Raw genomic sequence first — 27,488 nt, 5'->3', positions numbered from 1 at the left:
TTATTATTCCCGTAGATATACAAATAGCCATATAACTTTGACAATACAAACGTTCGTAGTTCCATATGGAACAGTAATAGACAGCACTTAAAACTTTACACTTTTATATCAGTAAATGTATGAAACCTCCCTCTACTCTTAAGGTTCTCAACTCCTAAATATGTATATGTTCGAATTTCTTATATGTACATTTATAATAATACATTTAAAATAATTAACTAACCATTCTTTCTCCTAGTTTTTGACAAAAAGTGAAAAATATTTAGTGACTTCTTCTTTACGCTCTTTGGCTGTAAAACTGTTCGCAAATCTTTTTTTCTTAAAACGTTATTAAAATCTCCTTAGAATACTTCATGTCTTTTATTTCCATCCAAAGGTTGTCTGGTAGAGATCGCCTCACGATACGATAACGATAAGACCGCCTCCTGTACCTCTATATTAAATGTTTCCTTTTTTTAGTTATTATCTATGGTGTACAGTAAAGTACAAAATAAAATAGAACGATAAAATAAAATAGATTGATACACGATTTGTAAATGATGAATAATCATTTAAAGAACTAGAGTTTAACAAGAGGTAGATCTGTCTAAAACGGTATTGTGACTTTGTATCCATGCTTAATATGTTATTTTAATAACAAAATTTCTGTACTCCATATTCAATATTGCGTAATCATTTAAGGAATAACAAAGTTAATTATAAATAACAAACACCTAAACATAGCGAAATAAACAGTAGTCCAGTATCTTGTAATAAAGCAGTGAGTTGTACAAATTCACAAGCAAAGAAAACACGCCCACGTGATCGGACTACAGTGCTTAGGGTGACCAGTAACGTTTATTAAAAATTAAGGACAACTTTTTTAAGGGATATGTACATAGCATTATACACAAGCTTTGCTTTCAAGTTTTTTTTAATTAAAACTTTTCTTTTAACAAGTACTTAAGCACTCAAATTTATGGTATAATCTATATAAAGAAAGACTTTTTACGTTTAGTTCCTTATATGTTTTAGAATGATAGAGACATAAACAGAGAATTCACCCAACATTTAAGATAGGCAATGCTTATATGACAAATGTCACCGGTTCTTGTGTATTTAACAAATATCCTTTTAACTTTTGAATTTTAATTCTCGCGTTTTTTTGATCATCTGAAATTACCAATACAGTGGAATATATCGGATACTTTCATTTTTGTACAGATATTCTTATTTCTGACTCGATTCTGTAGAAAGATCTTGAGCATAGCTCTTTCTATATCTGTATAGTCCGAAGAAAGACTGTGAGCTACTCAATGAGGACTGGAGTAAAATACCACGTTCCAGTGGTATCGGTCATCACTTTGGTCGTAGTCCTTTGTCTTAAGGCACTGAGGGATATTGAAAATGTATGAAACTTATGAAAAATAAGTAAATAGTATACTAAAAATTAAAATGTTACACAAATATTAAAACATAATTGTAATAAAAAAATAAAAAGGTTTTTAAAAAACTGGAAAGCTCTTAATCTCTGCACTGATATATTGTTCCGAACCATGTTAATTACCATTGTGCGAAAACGCAAAGGATTGGTCATCCTAGTTGCTTATCCCAAAAACTAATAAATTTCTGTAAATGTACCCATTCTTGTCAGTAGTTTTCTGCACACTCTGTTGAGCAAATGAATACTTATTTGTCTATGGTCAATAAAAAAATAAGAGGCAGAGCAACACTTTTTATCTTTCTCTGTATTATAATATTTTTATAAACAACAACAGAGTCAATAAGATATATAATGTCGACTATTTACACTATAAGAAAACTAAAAATAAATCCTTATGTAACTATGGATTCAAAGCCTTTATATTATTAATATGTCATGTTAGTATTTTTACTACTAGTTTTAATATTGTATATTTATTTATTCATATTAATTAGGATCATTTACAGTGACCACTTGTGAAGTATACCGAAAGAATGTCATTACAATATAATTTGAGAGATACAAAAAGCAGATTGAGCTCTACTAGAATATCGTTATACAACTGAAATCCGAGTAGAATTCATACGCGCTTTGATCTAAAATAGACCACAACAAACACCATAGGGTCACTTTCGCGGTATCATAAATAAAATTTCCAAGCTTTATTATCACCTTTATATCCGACACACTATAATAGTGCATTTTTAGAAGATTTTGTTGACTTAAATTTATTAAATTTATTGTATGATAACTGAAAAAACTATATGAAAGTAGTCGTCCATAGTTGCCCATAAAAGATTTACTGATTTTAAGATGCTTAGATAAAGGTGTGACATAATAAGCTTCTTTATTGCTATTGCTAACCTTAATACAACTGTTGAACACAGCAACGATCAAAAATGTTACTTCTACTCAATTCACTTTACAAGGCAGGCAGTGTTATCTATTGTTATGGAAACAAAATATTGTTTAAAAAATTATTTCAAAAAATTTAATATAACACTTTTTATTTACAACTAAAATCGGTACCCCGTAATCGAAAATAAATTAATATCAATTCATGTTTAAGGAACCTTAAAAAAACAATAAGGCTAAACGTTAATTAATTTTCTTGTTATATGAAAATGCGCATAAAGTAAAATTACTTATAACTCAAGTTGTACTTACCTATAGTACCTAAGCAATTGGCCTTATTTTGCAATGAAATGATAGCTAGTGATATTGCTGAGCCAAAAATATCTGACCTTGTCTGTCCTATGGCGTCACGCGCAACCTGGCATAAGCTGAATTATGTAATAAATAACCATGAGTAGCATCGTATTGTGGAACATGAGACACTAACAAACAACTTTGAAATATTTTAATTCATGGCAATTCTAGTTTTAGTTGCTTATTCTTTTATAAAACTGTTTAGAGCATATAATTATCATTTCAGCCCTAGGTGTCTACATAAAGATTCCCAATAGGACCATTTAAAAGCTGCTTGCGTACAAGGTCTTGCGATGACCTTAACCCATTCGCTGCCAAGGACGAGTATACTCGTCTTTGGCAGGGTGTCACGCATTGCCAAGACGAGTTTACTCGTTCTACTTTAAATGTATTATAACATGCAGGCTTTTGAATAAGCAATTTTTTTGCCATAAACATAATATAAATATGTCAAAAACTTGAAAAATACAAAAAAAAATCCAAAAATAAATACTGGTAAGAGGTGTTGCAGTTACTCAGCTCGAAATGATATAAAATTCCGCGGTATTACATTATCCTGTTATTTGTTGAGACTCGAATAGTGAATTTCAAGTGTTGCCAATTCACAGAATGCTGTGTCTTTTTTATTGCATTTTCATTATTTTATCCATCTGCGTAATTTTTTTTTTTTACTTTAATGTACGCAAATACAAAAAAGAATATCGAGTCCTTTTGCCTTCCCATTGCCATAGACGAGTATACTCGTCTTTGGTTTTCTGCTTCTAAATGGTTATGTATGATAGTATATGTGCTCTTACCAAGAAATAACAGGGTTTTGGTAAACAATAACGCGCAAAATACAAATGGCAATGGGGATGACTTCATATAATTTGGCTTGGCAGCGAATGGGTTAACAAGGTCGTCTGTTACCTTGGAAGTGGACGTCCTGCTCTACGCTTTCTGATCCATGGTCTCCATTCCAAGCCCTTTATGTCACAGTGAACATAGCGAGCGCAACGGCCGCTAGCTGATGGCGGCAAAGACCTTCAGGTTTTTTTTTTGCACCCCTATTTTGGAAACTCTCGTTTCCTCCTCATTCTTTGAGACAGGAACTATCGCTAAGTTTTTCAGTACAGTTCTTTTTATTTTTCTTTTTTCATCCGACACAATATTGAGCATTCTATCCTCTTCCTTTCTTCATATTTTCATTCATTCTTACTTTTTTTCTCATTGGATTATTCTTTAAAAATATTCATTTACAATTCTAATTTTTGAATATAACTTATTTCTACATTACAGTATTTTTATATACCTGTTTATTTCTTTGCCTGACGCTAATTATTATACATTTTTATTTCCTCCTTTATTACAATTTCTCCATAACGCAGGAAAGTGTGGCGGTATCACACATTAGGGAAGCGTTGTTGCCATTGTCTATTTTGACTCCTAATTCTATTTCCAGATCTGTTCTCATGCCACAAAATCTGGGAGAGTAAGCGATTGTGGAACTTAAAGTTCTGCAAAGCACGTCCGCTCGCAAGGCGAACAGACTACTTTGTTAAGGACGTCGGATGACGTTATATGTAGGCCGCTTTGAACCGGTATTATTGGAAATTAATACAGGAGGCCTATGTGCAACAGTCCTATAAAATCTTATATGCACAAAAATAAAATTCTATTTCAAAAGAAGCGCTATGAAAAATATTCATAACATCTTGAACTTCATATTTGAATAATCTACGTTTTGATAGAAGACAATGTGCGACGTTGAAAATTGCTTCCCATTCAAACGGATGCTCTCCAAACACAATGGCGACCGGTTCCGGTCGGTTTTTACGGAAGTGAACTCTTCCCTGGGTTTATTGATAACATGAACAATTAAATTCGAATAAAGAAAGACCGCTCTTATATTTATCGGTCCACATTTCCTTTTTTATTTTATTTTCTAAATCTTATAAATTTTAAATGAATTGAATACTACTTTGAAAATTATGTATTATGCAAGGTGATAGGTTATAGATATATAAGCTTTAAAGTTATGAATAATCTGTCTATTAATGTATAGTACACCCAGTACAATTGTTTATAATAATTAGCGTTATAATAATATAATCAGAAAATTCTCCATAGAAATTCTGATTCATCACCATTATCATCAGTCAGCCGATAGATAATAAAATTAATACTTGTTTGTTAATATATTATTATCTGACTGTACAAACTTACAGCCAAAATTTATACGTCCAACGATTTCTAATAGAAAAAAAATTATGTAACATATTTCAAAGTCATCTCTTTGCACAGGACAATTTAAAAACTTTAGAGCTATTGCATCCATAATAAATTATTATGTTAGGATTAGAATAATTTTATGTAATAATGTAGTTTTGTTGAATATAAATATCATGACATGAAAATATATACAGTAAAAATCATTATTTTTTTCGTTTTACGCTACCGAATCTTCATTAAACTGAATTTGGTTCCGTGAAAATTTGTCGCAACGGTTGAACGCGTCACAGCCCCCGCGTTGGGCGAATGGTCCGCGTCGCTGGCGCTCAGCCAATTTTACGCAACATATCGCCGTGATTTACGTTTAAAACTTATTACTTTGGTGTTGTACTCACTTTATATACGATAAAAAAAGCTCAAGCTAGGTGACATACAGTTAAATACATTTGATCCAGTATCACAAAAGATAAACTGCACTTATTTACAATGTAATGTACAAGTTCCAACTTTGGTTCCAATGTGTCTTGAAATAAATATGAAAATTTGTAGCAAACAAAAGAAAGTATTAATAATGATTGACATTATATTAAGACTTGTGGCGGCAGTACTTTTGTCGCCATTTATGGAGTAAGAGAGTAGTCTGACATTGACAGAACGTAAGATGTAACTAGAAAATGAAGAATAGCCCTGGTGAGAATACTGCAAAAACTCCTCTCCTGATGACCCGACAATTGACAACCTTTTTTTCTTCTATGCATGCGAAGTTTAATAATAGCCGACCCTTTGCCTAGCAACCCTCCATTTAAATACAAATACGACATATATTATCTGCTCACAAATGTGCCTAAGACGTCACAATTTTCGTGCCGAACATGACAGGCGGTTTCGGCAAGACTAAAATAATAATTACAAATCTAATAAGATTTCGTCATTATCATCATCATGACAGCAGATAGACTCCCACTGCAAGACAGGAGCCTCCCCAAATTTCGACACAATGACCGGTTTTGAGCTGCGTACATCAGACTATGCGTGCGATTTTCTGTACCTTAACTATGTCGCCGGACCATCTATTGGGGGGATTACCACTACCAACTACATCTACCAGCTCTTGGTCGCCACTCGGGAACTATTCTCTCTCTCTCTCTCTTCAACAGCCGTTATTTGCACGAGCGAAGTGCGTCGCTCTGTGCCACTTTAAACGAGCAAGTCTAAGTGTAAGGTCGGTGACCTCGGATCTTCTACGATCGTTTCTACAAAAGTTGACCATCACACATCAAATAATTTTGTTATTTTAGTCACTGACAGTTGCTCTTAGCGCGTTGATATTTACAGTTTTGTTGGCTGTGTGAAGGCACAATGCTGAATGTGCATAATTAAGAGCTGTACAGTATCTGAGTTTGAGGCCCAAGCTGTTGCGGGTATCCGTCAAAATCTAAGATCCATTAGGCGGATGCTCCATGGAGATCTCAGCTTGGGCAATGACGGCAAACGACTTTTAGCATTCTCATTCGAGAGCTCCAAGAGGATGGATAATCGTCTCGATCATTTACTTTTATCGCGACAGAAGATGACATCTATAGATTGTATCTGGGGTCAAGTCATGCCAAAATTCCAAAAAAATCAAGGTAAACAAGTCTATAATTCTAGAATTAGTTCATGTAAATTTATAAATTTAGTTTAAACAATCAACATCGAATACTAGATTGAAAGAGAGAGTATTCGAGACTGAATAAAACCTAATTAGGTAGTTATAGGATTCAGATCGTATTATCACATAATGATATTTTATTAAATTACAGAGGATAAAGTGCACGGATTTAGAATCTAAGCTCTGAGATTATAGGCTTCTTTAACGAACCAATCCAATGTGAAATTAAGCCCTGATATAAAGCCGGCCTCGAGCCATTTATAACAATGCGCGGTCGTTCAATCAAGTCCAATTGTGATTGCAAGAGATCGGTAGCCCACCGCCACTTGGCCCGCTGCCATTCAACACCAGCGTTGGCTTAATATACCAATGATTATACATATCTATTTATTTAGACCATTGGAGTACCTTTTTACATATTTATAGATTTAATATTATAATGTATACATCAAACAAATCAATATAATTATTAAATTTCAAATATTAAATTTCATTTAATAGAACATCAGCAGATCAGTATTCAGAGACGGTGCTTGCCTATTATTTATAATGCTAAAGTAAAAAGTATGAACTTGAATTATATTTCGAATTATTTTATAATAATCACACATTACAATGGTAATCGATTCTTGGTGTAAAAGCTTTATAGATTTGTATAGCTGATTATTTGTCAATTAATAATGTATGAAAAATCAATGGTTTCAGAAATCATAAATAACGTTGTGATAAAAAATCTTTTTAAAATTTTTCATAACTACATATTAAAATTAATTATTGTTTATTATCAGCTCATACATATTGTACTGTATGTACTACTTGTACAGTAATTTCTACTGGCATGATTTGTTTCAATAAATAATACTAGTAATTAAATAGAATATTCTTGCCCAGAAAATCGATCGCATTTTCTAGCTAAGTATTTAGCAATTAATTTCGAAAACTCGCTGTTTAAATTCGGATCAAATATTTGGTAAATGAATTTGAAAATGTTAATTTAATCTGAAACTATTTTATGAATTTCACTTCTACTTTATGTATATTTTACAATGGATAGTCCAAAAGCTTCTAAAATTTACAATTCCTTCTCAAAATTCGGCGCATTGTTATACGAGAACAAGTCATGCGGAACGAGAGGCAATACAGAATATTGCCGAAGGCGCTCGACTCTAATCTTAAAACGTAAATTATTGTTTTTGAAATTTGAACTAATTTTTCTGTGACACAGTTCAAACGTGGAATATTCAAATGAATTCCAAGTGATAGATTGTTTTTATAAATTTTAATTCAAAATAACAAATTTAAAAATCTTTCTATATTATTATAACATAGAATGGATTACATTATTGGTGTCAAGTTGTCTACCACCTGTTTGGATGAAATGCCACAGACCAGAGATGAACTGGCAATGAAAACAGCGGGAATATGTACGATTTCACAATACACTCACATGTAATGTCTTTAAATAATAATGTATTTAATTAAAATTGTATAAAACTTAAACTTGTAAAAATCATGTAGTACAATGAGAAGGATTACTTAATTTAGTATTCTGGGGGAGAACTATGCTCTGCAGTATATGTCTTATGGTTTAAATGATGATGATAATCAAGAATGAATGAATATAACAGCCCGATCCAAGATTCCAGGGAGAACCCTAGAACTTAGTTGTAAAGAAAAGCAGCATTTGTCTATAATTAAAAACAGAAATGCCAGTATTAAATGTGTAGAGCTATCCCGTTTGGCATTTAACGAATAAAACTACAGAGTGCAATGGAAGATGAATATTTGTTGTGATGCCGTTTTCAATAATGTACGCAAAGTATAGATATTTTTTTTAAATTAATGAGTTGTGGCGATATAGCACTAATACACTTTATTTTTATCTGTCGCAGAATGAAGAAAAAAGTCAGGACTGGTGATATATTAATATGTTAGAAAAACAATGTTAGTAGGAAACTACAATAGATTTCCCCTGCTTCCGAGTTGTATGTTAATATCTATATTCACTTTGTAGCTATAAATATATAATGTTAGGCCTAATTTTCGTCGCGTGTTTGATGTTCAAATTCAAATCTGAAATTACAAAATGTTCCTCTAGCACTGGGCTACCATAGGTCAATAGTAAAAGAACATAGCATGCCTAAAAACGTAAATTTAAACGATTTAGACGTCTTTTTACCTAATAACTGCCAAATTTCAAGACTATCCATATATTTAGATTTAAACTCTCTAGCAGGTTCCAAGTGCTTATAGCACATAACTTTAAAATTAAGGTTAAAAAAGATTTTTAACATACGAGTACTATAAACACAAGTAAAATACATTCAATTTATTTAATTAAAGAGCGCGTGTTAAAAAATATATATCCATTTTTAAAATAATCTAAAAAAACGTAACATGACGGTCGGTGTCAGTAGTTTTATCTAAAAAAATTGCTTGCGGCACCAAAAACATATGAACGCATAGAGCGTGTATGAAATATTCACAGACTGCACGCGTCGGGAATTTGTAAAGTTTTGCTAACATCGCTTACTTTAGTTTTCTATTTTAAAAACGTAACTTTTCCTCTAAAAAAATTTTGCAATTTTTGAAAAGGACGGTGGGTATATATTTCTTTGAAAACAATCTAAAGAGGTAGGCTTTTGGTATTGACAAATGCTGTTCGACGCTTGGCTTCAGTCTCTCGTAGATGAATGAATTTTCACTTAGCCCAACAAATTGGTGGCGAATCATCGAATCAATCGAATTAGGAGGCCGCCAAACTCTTTGGTTCCTTGTGCGATCGTTGCGGGAAGTGAGTAGGCCCCATGAGGAAACCTCGACTTGGAGTACAACATTCAGCAACAAGCATTCAATAATCCAATAGACGAGACCGTCGAAACGCTGCTCTATCGGTTGCCATGATCTAATTTTGGAAACGATAAACAGTTATTATTGCATTTCCATTGCGTTGATTACCAACAAAGTGAAATTATAATAATTTTAAAAATAATTACGCCTTTACAAGTAGAATATATATCTGGTAACCCAGAGGTAGAGGACTGTGACTTGCGATCGTAAGTCACGGGCTCGATTACCGGGATGCAGTTTTATATAATTCATACTTTGTTTATCATTTATATAGGATTGCCATTGCTCACAAACAAGTTTGCAAAAGATGAGCAGCTGCGTCTTCCGCGTACCATAATACCACAATGCAATCGCCAACCCCAGGCGTGGAGATTGTAATTTAACCCTCCATTGGTATCTTTGGCGAAGGTTTATTCCATGCAGTGGACGCGTATGATCTGAAACGACGAAATAGATGAAGTAATAGAAATATAACACTGTTATCAAGTCAAGTTTGGTTGTTCCATACATATGTAATATATTTGAAAGACGCGTTGACAACCTACATTTGATTGGTACTGGGTCGTGTTCCGCTAGCTAATAATAAAAAAACCTCCTTCTGGTCTGGCGTTTTGTATTGATGGACCTCTTCACATGTGACCTGTAGCAGTATGTTAACAAAATGACACTGCAATTTATACACCCGAGTGAATGATATCATAAAAAGTTTTCGACACATGCGCATCATATCGAATGACACGCGTTTTGTTCTGACAACGATTGTTTGTTGCGGCGATGTTCTTGAAGACGAATGCCATGTAAATCAAGGTTGTTGTTAAAATGAAGTCGCTTTCGCTTAAAATATGCCGTTTACCTGTGCCAAATATGTGTTTCTTCAGCAGCTACAAGCTGTCAACAAGTTACGAAATTTAAAAGCAAATGCTTTGCTATGAACTGGATATTTCTCGTACTATCCGCTCAACTCTGAGCTTCTCTTATTTTCTAATGTCAATAATAAAGTTATCATCTATTTAACACCTCCATTTTCAACTTTTTAAAAAAAAAACAAAATTCCTTTTAAATTTAGAACTGCAAAGGCTACTACGCATATTTATTGATGGCTGACCAAAACCAACAACGCCTACCTACGCCGTGTTCGAAATTGTTTGATATAACAAAATCCGATCCGCTTTTCTACCAATATAACCACATCAAACGTGAATTCTAATTAATTCAATAATTTAAACGTTGATGTGTCTAATTAATTTCTACATCACTCAGCTGTCTTTAATAATGAAATATATAGGTTAGAGTACATACGATCGATATAGCTTTCCATATGATCGTAATATAGAAGGAATATATATTACGTTTTTAATAACTTGAATAAAGAAGTACATAATCGGTCTTTAAAATACTGTTAGAAGTGTAATTACCTTTATAACTAAAATTAAGGCTTTTTGTAAATTATATGTTTTTGTGCCAGTAGCAATGAAGGACCGACTACGTACTTACTGACAACTTATTTCCATTACTTAAATTATATTGAATGCCAAATTTTCAAGGTTAATTACTTAATTTAAAAAAAGGTTCTAAAATAAAACGATTCATGATGTTTTACAATCATTTAATGTTAAACATTAAAACTCATATTTTTAATTACAATTGCTTAAATCGATTCTTCATGTTGTCATGTATACACGGAAACCACTGCGATCAGCTGACTCTCGATGTCGTCAGGATCCTTAAGAGACTCCTCGTTGATCCGAGGTAGCTGGCTCGGTAGAAACACCAAGACCGTTTAAAATTCTTACCATTAGACCTGGTCAGGATCGCTACAGCCGGAGCAGGGTATTGTGGAACCGACAGCTTATAGTAGGCATTACCTTTTAAGCTTATCGGCATTCTTTATAATTTGTCCATTGTTTAATATGTTGTTTTCCTATGACTAAAAGTCTGTTTTAGCCTAACATAATAATGTTCTTTTTTAATATAATAAGATAGAGATAGTGTAAATCTAATAAGATGTTTCTAAATAAAAACTGTGGTTTTCTTATAACAAAAACAAATAATTTTGGAAGTTAAAACTTTACAATAATATGAATTTCGTTAGACCGAATTCAATCCGATTTATTTTAATATATTAAATAAAGAGACCAAAATCTTGAATAATTTTAAAATATCATCAAATACGTATGAAAAAAGAGCACAGAAACCAAACTCAAATTGAAGTAACTTTAACAATGGATCCATTCAATTATTATTCTCCAAAGTTTTAATTTCAATCGGAATCAAGTCAGTTGTGTAAATTTCGTCTACTTTAGTATTATCGCCAGAGTAAAGGAAACTTTTACGTATTTTCGATGGCGTGGACGTATATTTTAAATAAAATATAACCTATAGTTTTTGTTTAATTTGAGCTATATAACGATAACAACTTTAATTTAACTTATGACTCTGATTTAAGTATATAATATTAATATAACTATATTTAATGCTACATAATATAACGACTTAAATACTAGAATAACAATACAACCGCATATTTGAATGTTTTAATAATTTTACATGAAACAATGACCACTATTTGAATTCACATTTATTCATCATGATCATAATTTCAGCCGTATGACGTCCACAGCTGGAGCGGTTTTATGCTACCTGCTTCTAACGTCTTCCGATGACCTTAAGTCATCAATTCACCTTGCGAGAGGGTGCCATAAGCTGCCCATGTTGGTCCGCGATCTCCAATCCAGAAACTTTAATGCCCAAAAAACATACTTTTAAAGTTATAAATCAATACGATCTTCCGTAGCACTTTAATGTCATGCACAATTTTTAAATTATAAAACATGTATATCACAGTTTTTGCTCTGTACGTAGAAATATAAAAGCAGTTTATATTTCACAGTGTCTCGTGACAGAATTTGAATTACAATTTAAAAAAAAACTGTTATAATTAAACATTTATTTCATAAAAAGAACAAATTTTAATTGAAAATAAAAATCCGCTACCTCTTAAAAAATTATGTCGTCTAAATGCTGGCCAACATGTCGGCACCCTCACGGACTACTTCACACATCAGGTTTCAATAGTTCGGGCCACTCGCTGCAGAAGTGATCGTAGGATAGCACTAATCTTGTGAACTGAATTCTACCACCGGACACCCCGTAGTTCTAAGAAACATACAAATTAATTAATTCTTGTAAGAGTAATATCTTTTCTCATCCAATATTATAAGATTTGTCACAATTATTGTAGGTACTGCAAAGTGTGGTACTAAAACATAGCGAAATTTTTAAATCATTGTAAGTGGAAACAGGAATTTGCTATATAATACCTAGTTGTTTTTCTCTAGCCGGTTGCACGCGAAAAATTCCCAAATTGCACGTAATTTGCCCGAATTCTTTACAATCCTATTATCAAAGAGTGAAACATGCGATTAAAATCATTAGTTTAGGTTGGCTTGTAAAGAAATATTAAATATTTGTAAACGAAATAGTTTTACCTAAATAAAAAAGGGACCTCATAAGAACTTAAGGCTTAAACTTAATTCATAAGGCTTAAACCAGGCTTGACCCAGAGAGCAATGGAGAGGGCTATGCTCGGACTTTCGCTACAAAATTGTATCAGAAATGAGGAGACCCGCAAAAACTCCAAAGAGCACAGCTCGTAGAATTGCTCGTCTGTAATGGCAGTAGACCGGGGACATTGTAGCCGAAGGGGTCGTTGTAGCCGAAATGTTTTCAAGTGGCGACCCGCAATAAGTCGATCGACGTCGAGTTAAAGTCGCAAGAAATTGCTGAAAAAAAGAAGAAGCCAGAATGTTATTATAAACCTGTGAAACAAACGTTACGCGACTTTGCACGCGTTAATAAATATCTGATGCAAGTATTTTCTGTAAGAACACATCTATGGACATCATGCTAAAACATACATCCTCTAAGTGCAACCGAGTCTTTAAAAAGCGATACACTAGAACTATGTTTTCGAATTAAATACTCACCTAGAAGTCCCACTACAATTTATCTGTCATCAATATAAATACAATATTATATTGTTAATTCATAATGTTTTTATGCAGGCGGTTTCCGACTCGATGCTGGTCGAGCTGAAGGCCTGCTTCATGGAGGCTTACGACGACAATCAGGATGGCAAGATTGATATACGAGAGGTAAAAGTAACGCTACTTTTTTCATTCTACTTCTTAGTACCTGTTTTGACATATTTTAAGTTTTTTTTTTCTTCTTTTTGAATGTAAAAGCTAAAGTAAATAAACGGATATCTTTACAATGCCTCGGTGTATGTATCGGTGTTTTGTCTCCACCATCTTAGTTGCAATTTATTATTAAATCAAATAAACAACAAAACGAAGGAAAAATAGTACCCAACTTTTTTTCATACCTAGTAGAAAAGCAGTGATTGTCAATTTTCATCATCATAATTTTAACTGTATAAAGTCCACTGCTGAATTACCTAACCCTCCCCCATAGATTTCCAATAGGACCTGTTGGAAGCGGCTTGCATCCATAATCTTCCATCGACCTTCACTAGATCGTCTGCCCAACGCGTGGATGGGCGCCCTACGCTGCGCTTACCGGTCTGTGGCTTCCATTCCATAATATCTAGGCACCAGCAACCAACCTTTCTTCGCGACGAAGCCTGTCCTGTATACTGAGTTATGTGGGTTCCTATCATTAATCTACGGGCTGCTTATTTTTAATTCGATCTCGCAGAGAGCATTGCAGTATACCTTTCCATGGTTTATTAAGCAACTGTATGTTTACAAATAAATTCCAGAGTAAGTGACCATATTTCAACACCGCAGCTAGATGAAATATATTGATCGGAGACTTTCGCTTTAATACCCGGAGAGTTTTCCGAACGCTGCCCAATCGAGTAGGTTTCGATGATTAATCTCATTCTGGAAATTGGATTTACTTAGTTTGACCGGATCGAATCGAAGAAATTGAGCATACAATCATAGATCGCGCGTTCGATTCCCTGGCTTATATTATATAATTCACATTTTGTACATTAAATATATAGGATTGCCACTGCTCACAAACAAGTTTCCAGAAGATAAACAGCAGCTTCCTCTGCGTATCATCACACTGCGATCGCCAACCAGCCTGCCTAGCGTGGCGATTATGGTATATCCTCTTATAGATATCTTCGGAAAAGGCCTTGCAGGGGGCGTCTATGGGCTAAAACAACGACCGGATAGAAATATCACAAAAGTCATTAATGTATTGAAGCTTGAAAAATCTAGGCATGGCTTCATATAGAAGTTGACCATGGTGTTTACATCAAAATTAAAGTGTCCTAAATAAAAGTTGTTTTTTTATTTATAGTTGGCCCAGTTGCTGCCGATGGAAGAAAACTTCCTTTTACTCTTCAGGTTTGACAATCCCTTGGAATCCAGCGTGGAGTTTATGAAAGTATGTATTAGTGTATTTTTCACTTTAATAATAATTTATTAGTCTTAAGGTTTCGTTCGTTCGTTTTTTTTTTAAATATAAACGCTCCTGTCCAACATCCGTTTTGTAAAAATACAGTCAGACTTTATATTTAACATTATTAAATATAGTAACCGATGAACTTTCTGAAAATTCTTAACAATATCTCTGACAGTGGTAGCCCGGCGGTATGGACTTGAGATATTAGGTCGTGGGTTTGATTCTCGGAAATAAATCGTATGTAGTTCACACTTTGTGCATTAATATAAAGGATTGCTACTACTCATTACCAAGTTTACAAAAGATGGGCAGCCAAGCCAAGCGCAGTGATTATATTCCCCACTTAGATATTTTTAGCATGCCTTGCAGTGGGCGTATATGGGCTGAAACGACAACAACAACATCTCAATGTGATAAATAAAACCTCTATATTCCTCGGTCACGCTATTACTCGAATTTCACCGACCGAATGACTTTACCGACTTTTTATAAAGTTTTCTAACACTTTATAGAAGTTTCTTATGAAATGAAGGAAATGAAATCCTCTGGAATCGAACTGTCGTATACTTAGATTGCATCAAACGTTTTTTCGCCGACTGCAAATAACTTTTGAGAACCATTAATCAGATGGTAAACATTAAAATGTCCGTTTAATAACAATTCATTCCTCAATAGATCTGGCGTGAGTACGACACAGATGGAAGCGGATACATCGAAGCGGATGAATTGAAGGTAATACAAAACAATTTTTTTTATTTATTCTTTACGGCTGTATACTGCACTGTATAGCAGTTCCGACAAGACGTACAAAATTTAAACACAACTACGATAATATTTGAAATAATGTACTATGAATTATTTTCAGAATTTTCTTCGCGATCTTTTGAAAGAAGCAAAGAAGATCAATGACGTATCCGAAGACAAACTTATCGAATATACTGACACTATGGTAAATTACATTTTTTTATTAATGTTTGTTTTCTTCGCACATCATAACGTTGTTTGCAAAATCGAACGATATTTTTTACTGAATTATCTATATCCAATAAATAATTCGTATACTTTTATAAAAATCAGGTCTGAAAAAAAAGAAATAAACCGTTGGATGAGAGTGGTATAATAGGAATAAAACATGAACGGCAAGCACTTTTTAAAACTTTATAACTGATTTATAAAAGGTGAGGACTGATCATGTCTATTTTCTATCCGATAGATAAACAAGGAGAAATCTTGCGGATACACGTCATCTTATTAACTTCCTGTTCCCGGATAATTATTTTGTAATCCCGGCATCCTGGAAGCATGCATATATTTACATACTAAATATGTTAAGCATCATTTTCAATCAGCAATTTTTCCATTATCAGTGATAAACGATAGTATAATTATTCTATTTATTCTTTTAATTTATATAAAAAAATAAACTGATATCACTTTTGCAATAAATATCATTATCATCACGTCAGCCAATAACCCCCAGATAACCCAGGATAATCGATGTAGCGGTGTCATCGACGGTCCTCATCGGTCCATCTAGGGAGGGGGTAGACCCCACGTCTACCGTTTGGTAGTGGCACTGAGGATAATGGGTCATAATTTAACACCTAACGAGCAGGCAGTCTGTTACCAACTGACTATCCATTGTAGCAATTTTACAACAGTTTAATGTGTTAGTAATTGTAATTCCCCAGCTCCAAGTGTTCGACTCCAACAAGGACGGCCGACTACAACTTTCCGAAATGGCAAAGTAAGTAAGGATTATTTATTGTCGTACCCAAGTTTGCTATACTAATTATAGCTCGTGTAATGTTGGAAATAGTTGACGTTATTGCCTATTAAAAAGGTAACAAAAGATTAAATAGTCCTATCGAGACTGCTACACTGTACCTGAGTAAAGCGCGAAAATCATGATTAACAGATTAGCTATATATAGCTTTAGTTACAGAATTACGGATTCTTCTAATAGATAGATACAGTGGCGTAGCTAGAATATTTGGGGCCCCTGGCAAAATTGTGGTCAGGTGCCCCCCCCCCCCATTTTTTTACTGAGTTTAAAAATTTTTAGATTTCAGAAACCAATGGCCTTATCTTTTCACGCACATAAGACCATATGGTGTTCTCTTCGGGTGTTTTTTTAAAACTTCATATGGTGTTCTCTTCAAATGAATCTTTTTTTCTGAAAACGCCATATGGTGCTATCTTGAAGGTTAAAATTTACCAAAAAATATGAGGAGCTATCTTGAAGGAAATACTTTTAACAAACACATATTTAGTTATCTTAAGGGATTAAAAAAACGGGCGTTGGTAGCTTTGGAGAGAGGGTCCCAAAAATAAAACGAAAAAATTACCTTGTAAAAAGAAATTAGCCGAAATTTTAAAAATAACATAAACCGAACAGGATGCATTTGAACCTGATGACCAACTCCGACTAGTATATGTTTCTGTAAAATATTGTGAATGCGGCTGACCCACGCATATTGAAAAGGGAAGATTCGCCACGCTATTGACGGACGAATGAAGTGTTCACAGAAAACATGTAAAAAAAGACTTCTCTATTTTATAACACAATTTCGAAAATTAACATATGGCGATTTCGGCCACTATGCGCATTTTATATATAAATTGTTTAGGCATGAAAATGAAGTATATTTCGGATGAAACAGATGTTAGCAGGTCTGCGATTTATGGTATAATTCATGGCTTCTCAAATTATTTAACTTACGATACCCTTTCGGTTTATAAGTTTTTCGCGGCCCCATTCAATAAAAGATTCCTTAGCGACCCCCTCTAAAAAAATAAAAAAGGAAAAAGTCTTATAGAAATTCTTATTTTCGAAATCTCGCGACCCCCTAAAATTTTCAGGAGACACGCTAGAGGGTCTGAAACTCAGATTTAGAAGCCTTGGTATAATCTATATATTTTTTAATAAATTCGATTATGGTTTTTTTAATACTTATTTCGATAAATTTGGGCCGTTTGATACGATTGTGGAGGTGAACCAACCCCTACATGCAAAAAATAAATGAACATAAACGAATTTTACAAAACGAGAAAATATGGATAATTTGGGCAATTTGCATATACACTGAGAATAGATACTGTAGATTGTGTATATTTTGTTAAAGTACATGTTAATTCGGTATCCAAATAGTGACTTATTATTAGAGGTGATACAACCAGTTAAGTTCAAACGTTTACGTCGCGAAACAGTCACCACAATCTACACTTTGTTGACCCTAACGATTTAATAATTCATACACAAAATATCGAATGTTTATGGAAAGTCTTCAAGACTGTTTGCGTTAAAACAAATGATTTAGGTCTATTGAAATAGCTGCAAACCGTTTCGTTTTCAATAAAAATATGCGGCTAGTTCCCTATTTTAATAAATTCTTGGCCTATTTCATTAAATTCTTGATTTTTAATTTTGGGGCCACAAAAGGTACCAACTTCCAAAAAAAATTAAATAATAAAAATCTCTGACTAACGAACCGAACCAGTTTCGGCATATATTAAATTTGTAAATGTTTTTTAGGGCCCCACTAATCTGTTGAATATGTCATTTTTGGGAAAAAAGTAGTTAAAATCGTGGTTTTCATTTTTCTTTTAACATTTTTTTGTTCATCAAAAAAAATATTTTCAATTTGGGTGCCCCCCTTGCCCGTGGTGCCCTAGGGCGACCGCCCCTCTTGCCACCCCCTAGCTACGCCACTGGATAGATACAAATTAGAAGGAAGTTCGGGCAAAAAAATGAATAACTAAGACTTTGAAAATATAACTAATAGCTGGTATTATTGTGTCCGTTAATAGCTGCGGATCAACAAACCTATCGTCCAAAAAATTTTTATACTTAGTATTGCCGTAAATATTGTTACAAAGAAAAAATATTTAATTGTAACTAACATTTATTACAATTAGTTATTTTAACACATTAATATAAAACCATTATTATATAAATAAAGCTTATTGGAAGTGGTCCTCATTGGGTGTATTTCCTTTAAAAGTTCAGGCAAAGCATTACCAGCTGCTCACACTTTTTGTATGGGAAAATTCTTCGCTGCCAATCGTATAGATTGTTTTAGGGACTCTTCTTGGTTATTGAACATAGTTTACTAAGGGGCTTAACTACCTTCTCAAGATTCTCACATTTTATTTGTTAAAATATTGCTCAATTGTAAAATTTGTCCCCTCCGTAAAAAAATTTTTCTATTACCACTCCTTGCGTAACCCTTAAGCAGTTGTTTTGATTTTACCAACCTATTCTTATTTAAAGTATCAGTCAGCACGTCTCTTATGGGCTGCAAATCATAAGCAATCTTTGAAAAGAAGCAACATGGTGGAACTTGGTGTTATCTTCAACTCCCGAGATAAAATCTTTAGCTTTCGTACAGAATTTCTTCGAATTATTTCCCTTACTGCTTTGATCGTCTTTTTGGTACGAAGAATATGTGGAGGACCAGATCTTTTTCAGTCATAAACAGAGGAGTTTGACCAATAACAAGCGTAAGGAGGATTTTAAAAAATGTATTTGACTCCATATCTATTCTATGCAATGCAATCACAGCGATTCGGTGCTCTTTATCACCCCACTCCATTTTTATATCACAATATTTTACAGTATATTAATAAGAAAACACAATGAAAAATAAATTAAAAATGACAGATTCCAAATTCAAAAATAATATATTCCTCCCTGTTTATTTTTAATAATAAAAGTTTTCATGACAAGTATATGACGTTTTAATTAAATTTATGTTCTAAGAGACACATAGATATATACATATATATTTTCTTCTCAAGTAATCAAGAATTTCAATAGAAAACTAGTTCTCATTTAAAAAGGTTAAGGTAAGTTTCTAAATTATTTTTCTACAATGTTCTAAACATTTTGTGGGAGACGGTCTATAGATCCCTGCTCTAAGAGTTTAAGCTCAAAGCTTTATAAAAGCTTCTTAATTAATCTGCTGAGTGCTAAGTCGAGATTATCCTACTTTAGTGACATTTAAGTTAGGTGTAGCTGTCAAAGAGGTATTTAGTCGTACTTTTTTTTTTTTAAAAAAAGATCAAAACATGATGTAAACATAAAAAGGAAACGATTCTGGAAAAGATATTTATTCCTAACAACTCCATGTTCTATGAGAGTGGTCTTTTAATCAGGACCGGGTCACAAAGCTAAATTCTCCTAAGTGCAAATTTAAACGAACATTTCGGACTTCATCGGAATTAGAGATTGGTTTTCAAAATAATTTCATCTCTCACTAATATATAAAGAACTTCTCAAGTAACATACGTATTAAAAATTAGTTTGGCAGATATTAAAAATAGTTATTTTAAATTCACTACCATATGATGTTTATATTATAAATTATATTCTGAAAGTGCGCAATAAATAAAAAAACAAACACGTCAAATTAATTTTATTGGTAATCCGTTTTCCAATGACTAATATATCTCCAACATCAAAGGTAGAATTGGGTCAATATTTAATCCGGTTTTAATCTATCCGAAGCCCGGAAAGCGGGGGGATTTAATTAACTTTCTATAGACAGGTTCGTGAACAGTTTGGATCACGTACATGATCTTAAAACAGAGTACCGTACTTAGATAAACGTCAATTAATGTATTCTTCCTATTCCGGATTATTACTCATTAAACTCTGCCTTTTGAAACGATCAGAACAAAAAGCAGTAAAGAATATTTTGTTGATTCGCCATATCCAGGTCTAACCTGTTTTTGCTAAGAGGCAATATAAAAACCATTCGTCTCCTATATATATTTTAGGAGGACCGTAAGGTCATTACTTTCGTTTTCATTTCTGCGCATGTCGATATTTGATTGTCATTTGGTAGCTCATTACGTACTTGGAAGACCTTGTATACTAGATGGCAAAAGATTGTTGATAAATAAGGTGAACATATTGTTGATTAGAAATAAAAATGTAGTTCTGTGATTCTAACTTTATAAAGTGACATTACTTTTCGGGCTCCCTAATAATTTAAGAAACAAAGGAATTACACGTGCATAATCTAACAAACCACCATGGTTGTTCGCTCTGTTTAAAGACTATAAAATAGATTCGTTTGTTCAAACCAAAATATAGTAAGCACCCGAGCTATTTTTTTATTATTACTTTCATAACATATAACTAACTATTAATTTTAACCATTATTTCCCGTAAAACTTGACGGAAGAAAAAATACTCCCAATATAAACTACATATTTTGAGGAAAAGGAGACTTCATAGCTATAAACTAATTTAATCCAAACTTTATATCTAAATAAATATATTACTTGTTTTAAATTATAGAAACGAAACTACAGATGCATATTATACATTATTATTATTCATGTACTTATACTGATTGGCCTTAGAATAACAAATTGTAGCAAAAATTCATTTTTCACATAAAGTTTATTTGAAATAAAAATGCATGAACATCATAACTGCTTCATCATAATTTTAGCCGTAAAGCGCCCACTGTTGGAGCCTTTTCGACGTCGACGGAGGACGTTGTGCATTGGGCTTGCCAGTCCGTGGTCTCCACTCCAGAACTAAATCGCTAATCACCAGTTCTGTCGATGTCGGTTGATTCCGTTCGTCTACGGATCTCATAGTTACGGATTCGATCTCCTAGAGATATCCCTGGCATAGTCCTCTCCAAAGCTCATTGAGCAACAACTTTTTTACATAAATATTGCGTTATGTAGTCGTTGTTGTGGTACGAACAGTTTTAACGTTCTACCTCTAGGTGTGAACAATTAGATAAACTCATCAACTTAAGTCTCTATTTTTAAAAAATGGTATGTATTCACGAATTTACACTTACAAACAGCCTTTTAAAGATTATAAATAAATTTACAGATTGTTACCCGTCAAAGAAAACTTCCTGTGTAGACAAGTATTTAAGGTAAATCATTTTATAGATATTTAGTTATAATCTACACCAAACATTCTCATTGTCGCTATTATATAAAAACGAAATTGAAGTTGTTGTCATTTGTAGATAAATTAAACAGGAATATATTGTAAGAATACATATTCGTATAACGACATATTCGATTTCATTTGAAAGCATTTTTTTTTTCAATTATTATTTGGTAATTACAAGTAGAAAGTATTAAAAAAGGATTAAAATAAATAAAAGTTTTTATGTTAAAAATATTTATTAATTCACACAGTGTGCAATTTTAAAAATTATACAATGTCACTATTTAAAAAAAATACATTTCACGATACCAGATTTATTTCAACATATTTTGCATGGAGGCTTTTGAAATTAATTTTCACATTTACACTGCATTTTAAGTTAGCATTGCCATTTTCTACTTCATTAAGCTTTATTTCTCTCACTTTTTCGTATTAACTTTTTTTGGCACATTTTTGAATCGACTATTATATATAGCAATGTAAATATTACACATAAAAGTTGTTATAACTGAAACTCATAAACATTTGAATTCAAATAAGCATATCCGTTATTTGTTCGTAGCTAGTCAAATGTTAACCCATTTTTTTTCCACCATACTTTCATATATTTTACACTAAACTATTTTAAATAAATTATATACTAAACGTGCCAAAGTTATTAATGTAATAGATTCCTATTCGTTTCCACAGATAAACATAAAATAATTGTAATAATACATAGCACTTTATAAATTTAGAATGCAATAAATAAATATAGAATTTAAAATAAAGCATGATGGCACTTATTATTGTTTTGCCTATCTCTTGCGTCTATCCTAACACTTCGCTTGTGTTACGCACTCCGCACTCATAGGAGGGCATAGAGGTGAGTCCTCATACAGCTTAATTACAATGCAGTGTTATTAATATTATTAAATATATTCTTACTCAATGAGTATAGACCAAAGCTTGACTACGAAGCTAATTATTCTACACAGAATTACAGATTTTCCGTAGTAAATAGTCTACAATTTATGTATTGGTTCTATTTAAAGACCGCCATAAATTTGTTTGAAAATTGTTTATTTTATGAAATATTTAAGGCTTTAAATATATAAACGAAGCTAAAACTTACAAAACAAATTATAACAATAAATTTATAAATTTTTGGTGACTCTTAAATAATTTATCAAGTCTTTGATGATCATACAATATAGTAAAAATTCACTATTGCCTAAGAAGAACATGCATACATTAGTTAATACTATTTCCAGTAAAATATATGACAGTCAAACTTTTTTAGAGTCATTTCAGACAAGGAAAAAACCCAGAGGAATTACTAATTGAATAAAATCTGTTCCAATCTGACATGACGTAACTTTACTAGTTAGGTTTTGATTACAACGTAAATGGATATAATGGAACTAATCGAAATGCCTGATTATTTTATTAAGGGTAAAGAATGTAAATATTATATTTCTTCATGTTATAACATTATTTATCTGTTTGAAAACAGATATAAAGAGAAAACAAATCAAAAACATTTGCACATATAAATAAATCTAAATATAAAAAATATTAAGGGTTGTCGTAAAATTATATAATAATAATATTTTAACCTCAAAATCTATCGCACAAATTATAGTAATGCAATTTTTAATTTATATATATTTTAATACTTAATTCGTCCTTATCCATTTTTATTTTGTAAAAAGTAATATATACATAAACAATTATAACGCTGCATTGTTATTGAGTGAATTTACTTTATTATTTAAATTAAGATTATAAAAAAAACATAAGTACTCTAACAACTATTCTTTTATTATTAAATAGCTCTGATTTGTTCAATAAAGATTGCTAAATACTGTAGTTCGTTTTAGTAGTATTTTATTTCTTTTCTATTTCATATTAATTTTTTTATTCACTTAATACTGCAAAGTTAATATTCTTTCAGGGAGCAACAAAGTTAACGAAAGACGACATCGAAAGGGTGTTTTCATTATATGACAGGGTGAGCATGTTATATCATATTTTATACCCATATATATATACACATGTATATGTACATATATATTATATATTTTATTATTTTATTTTCTTACGTCTACTGATGTTTTTCGACAGTTTTACATTTTATAGAATTTCTAAATACATAATTAGACATATACTAGAAATCTTGAACCTTATAAAGTAGAAAGCTTCTCTATAGTAAATTAAAATACGTAGCGTTTTATATACCCTGTCTATCGTCTGTTAACAAAGCGATTTGTTTGGTTTTGGTCGGTAATCGCGGATTAGCAAGCGGCTGATAAAATATGAAAGTTCAAGGAACAGCTACAATATTTTGTTCAATCGATACGTACGCTTATATACACTCGTAAATGTTACAAAACATGGAACGAGCGATTTTGTTTTAGTGTAAGATGTCTAAAAAGGTACTAAAATTGACTGCAATTTCGGTGTAGAATTATACTTCACAAGTTTAAAGATATTTGGATATTTATAAAGAACCTCCACATTTTAATAGTAAGACGGTGAGTCAATGTCAATGGTAAATAAATGATTTAGCAGTATTTAAAAGTAGATAGACTCTATATCGTAACTGAATTGAAACCCTGTTGTCTAAACTACACCTTATGACTGTCGCATATGAAATACTTCTTCCTCTTTTTAACTGACACACGACTTTGCAAGGCATAGAATACTTCCTTGAAGATCGCCTCCGTAACCGTTCTTGCGCTGCCAGCATTAAACTTCTCGCGACTAAATCATCGGTTCACCTAGTAGGGGACTACCAACGCCTCTTTTATCGGCTCATGGTCATCACTCGAAAACCCGTCGGTCCTGCCCTGCCTCTTAAGACGAACAATAATATAAAGCGTTCCGACAACTGATCGACATATCAAATGGCGCGCTGTTTATTGTGAATACGTTTATCATAGCGCCGTGTCTTGTAGTACGTTAGTTCCTCGAAGTGCCTCGTCCGTTACTGCGGCGTTCTTGATGAAGAGCCGCATGTCAAACAAGACTTGTTCAAAGTAGAGTGCTCGAAGCGCGCCGGCGGTCGGGACTTGCGTGGATTAACCCGGGAATGCGATACACACACAACTGTTTGGCGGCAGAAATGTAACTCCGCAGACGCCTACACACATCTTTCTTTACTGCTAGTTAACTGTTCCTAATGTTTTCAGGATAACAACGGATCAATAGAAAATGAGGAGCTGCGGGGATTTTTAAAGGACTTACTAGAATTAGTGAAAAAAGTAAGTATGACCTGATAAATAAATTTAAATTGCATTTCAGTCTTTAACAAGAATAATAATTAAAGCAAATTTAACACGGAAACGTCTGCAAATATAAAATAATGATTTTTTTTTTTGCAAATAATATAAATAAATTTTTGATTAAGTCCCTTTGGTTGTATCTTTATCTTTCGTTGTATTTTAATGACGTTAAAAAGGTAATATTAAAAAAATATAACATGTTAGTGAAGTTCGGCTTCGAGCTTTTTTTTTCTAAACAAGTGTTTTCGACTAAGGGATAATGTAGCCTTCTTAAAGTAAAAAAAAAACATGCATTTTAAGACATCTACCTGTTACGGTCTCTTCAGAATTCTTTAGACACTATTAGGTCAATATGAAGAAAGTAGAAAAATTTTAACAACACTTTATCATGTTACTACCTTAAATAGGCTAAAATGTCATCAAACTAAGTAACACCTATATAAAATAGATTAAAATAAATAAACTTTTAAAACTAATACCACGAATTTTTAAAATGCGAAGGAACTTTTTCTTAAAACTTAGAACATTTTTTCTCAGAACAAAGTTCAATATAAAGTAATTAAAAACCAATATATGTATCTAATAGATTCAGGCGCTACTTTGCGGAAGTCCATCCTAAGTAAGAAAAGGACTAATATATAACTACTTCCGATAGCAGAAGTAGCTATATATTAGTCCTTTTCTTACAATATATGTGTGATACAAAATAATAAGTGTATACCTTTATGTAGCTCCCTACACAAATCTTACCAGGACCAAATAATATGCTTATTATGCCGTAACACGATGAACGCTATGCTAATCCGATAGTATACTATACTTGCATATTTAATAAACAGTGTTGTAATATATAAAAACTTGCAAACACAAAAGATCTTATTTAGGCTGCAAAAGTCATATATGACTAAATAAATATCATTTTATTTTTATTTCTGCTAGACATAGGCCTCCACCAATGGTATCTATGGGGAGATATACCATAATCGTCACAGTGAGAGCAGTGGCAATCCCTTATAATAAAGCACAGTGTGAACTATATAGGATTGTATCCCGAGAATTGACCTGCGACCTAAGATCGCAAGTACATTACGCTGGGCTACCATTCATCATTTCTAGCTGATCTTTATTAAAGTCAGTTTTGTTATAACTTTTATCTATACATCCAATCACAAACTTCTCTCTTTTCGCACATCATATTTATATCTCACACAAAAGACTTAAAATATAATAGGAATAATTCTTTCACCAAGCAGGGTTCAGGTAAGAATCTTAACTCCATATACAAGAGGCTTTATCTCATGTACGTGTAACAAATGGTCAAAATATCTTTATATAAATAGTCCGTAATAATTTTTAATAAATATTTAATAATTTTCCAGGATTACGATGCCCAAGACTTGCTTGAATTTGAGGAGACTATACTCCAAGGTGTAGAGTACAGCAGCGACGGCAAAATCAGCAGAAAACAGCTAACCATGATCCTCCTAGCCCTTGCAAAGCATCACCAAGAGGAAGAACCAACTACCCCGTAAGCTTAGCCGAAATTAATCAAAACTCCGTCCTCATGTTCGAACGAATTATTAAAGACGAATGTTGGCTGCGGTCTATTGCACAAAACGAACAACGCCCTTTTTTGTCAAAAATTACTATCATTTAATTATTTTATACTATCTAGACTAACAGGGTTCAGCCCGATATAGTAGCATTTGTATGTTTTTTGTATTCGCCCGACAGAGTTAGTATCAGGAAATGCACGCTTGTGTCATTAGTTATTTTATTATATTTGTAATTGGCTAAGGATGCGTTTACATGGATCCGTTTTTACACGGTGTTGTTAATAGATCTTATCTATCCTACGGCTTATTCTTGACTAATTTATATTCAACTTATTTGCGGTGATTTGGCCTCGCCAAATTTCATCAATCTTTTATTAATTATTGTTTAATCTATAGCTCGGTGTGTTTCTCGAACACGTAAAGTAAATTGCATTGGTATATTTTGTTAACTATAATATGATTTTAAATAAAAGTCTAAAATAACCGCATGTAAACGCATCAATAAATATCTTACAATCTGAACAGCTATCGATATATATGAGCAAGTAAAAAAGGTAGAATTATCTGTCTCTTTCACTTGCTTGTATTACTGCGTTCAGCGGATGCAGTATTTTGAAATACACAATTATCGTTAGTGTATAAGATTGATGGGATGGTTTTTCAGCCTAATTTTTTCGGCATTTATCGCTATGGCTATTGTCTATATTTTTTTTTGGTTTTGTGTAATAGACCGAAGGTTCGAAATTATAATTTTTTTTAATTAATAATTATGAGTTTCTTAATGGCGAATCTTATATTTAACCTAAGCTTTATTTTGTAAATGTTATTAACAAATCATATAATAATTATTTTTATATAACTAACGAAAATCGCATCAACACGTTTCTAACAAAAATTAAGATCGGATTATATGATT

General features: G+C 32.5%; 1 protein-coding gene across 1 annotated transcript; it reads left to right on the top strand.

The window, feature by feature from the left end:
- Positions 1–13,453: 13,453 nt before the first annotated feature.
- Positions 13,454–26,915, top strand: Cbp53E (Calbindin 53E). The gene is made up of 9 exons (XM_068768803.1): positions 13,454–13,537; positions 14,718–14,804; positions 15,498–15,554; positions 15,688–15,771; positions 16,514–16,569; positions 21,685–21,730; positions 23,687–23,743; positions 24,924–24,995; positions 26,396–26,915. The coding sequence occupies exons 1-9, from the start codon at positions 13,463–13,465 to the stop codon at positions 26,546–26,548; spliced, it is 687 nt and encodes a 228-aa protein (XP_068624904.1). The 5' UTR covers positions 13,454–13,462; the 3' UTR covers positions 26,549–26,915.
- The last annotated feature ends 573 nt before the right edge of the window (positions 26,916–27,488 follow it).

This window comes from Battus philenor, unplaced genomic scaffold, assembly GCF_028537555.1.
Source record: "Battus philenor isolate CCGP_79_NKW_IND1 unplaced genomic scaffold, ilBatPhil1.0.hap1 SCAF_27, whole genome shotgun sequence".
NCBI lineage: Eukaryota > Metazoa > Arthropoda > Insecta > Lepidoptera > Papilionidae > Battus > Battus philenor.
The sequence above is the reverse complement of the archived record's forward strand: the minus strand, read 5'-3'. Positions and strand labels throughout refer to the sequence as shown.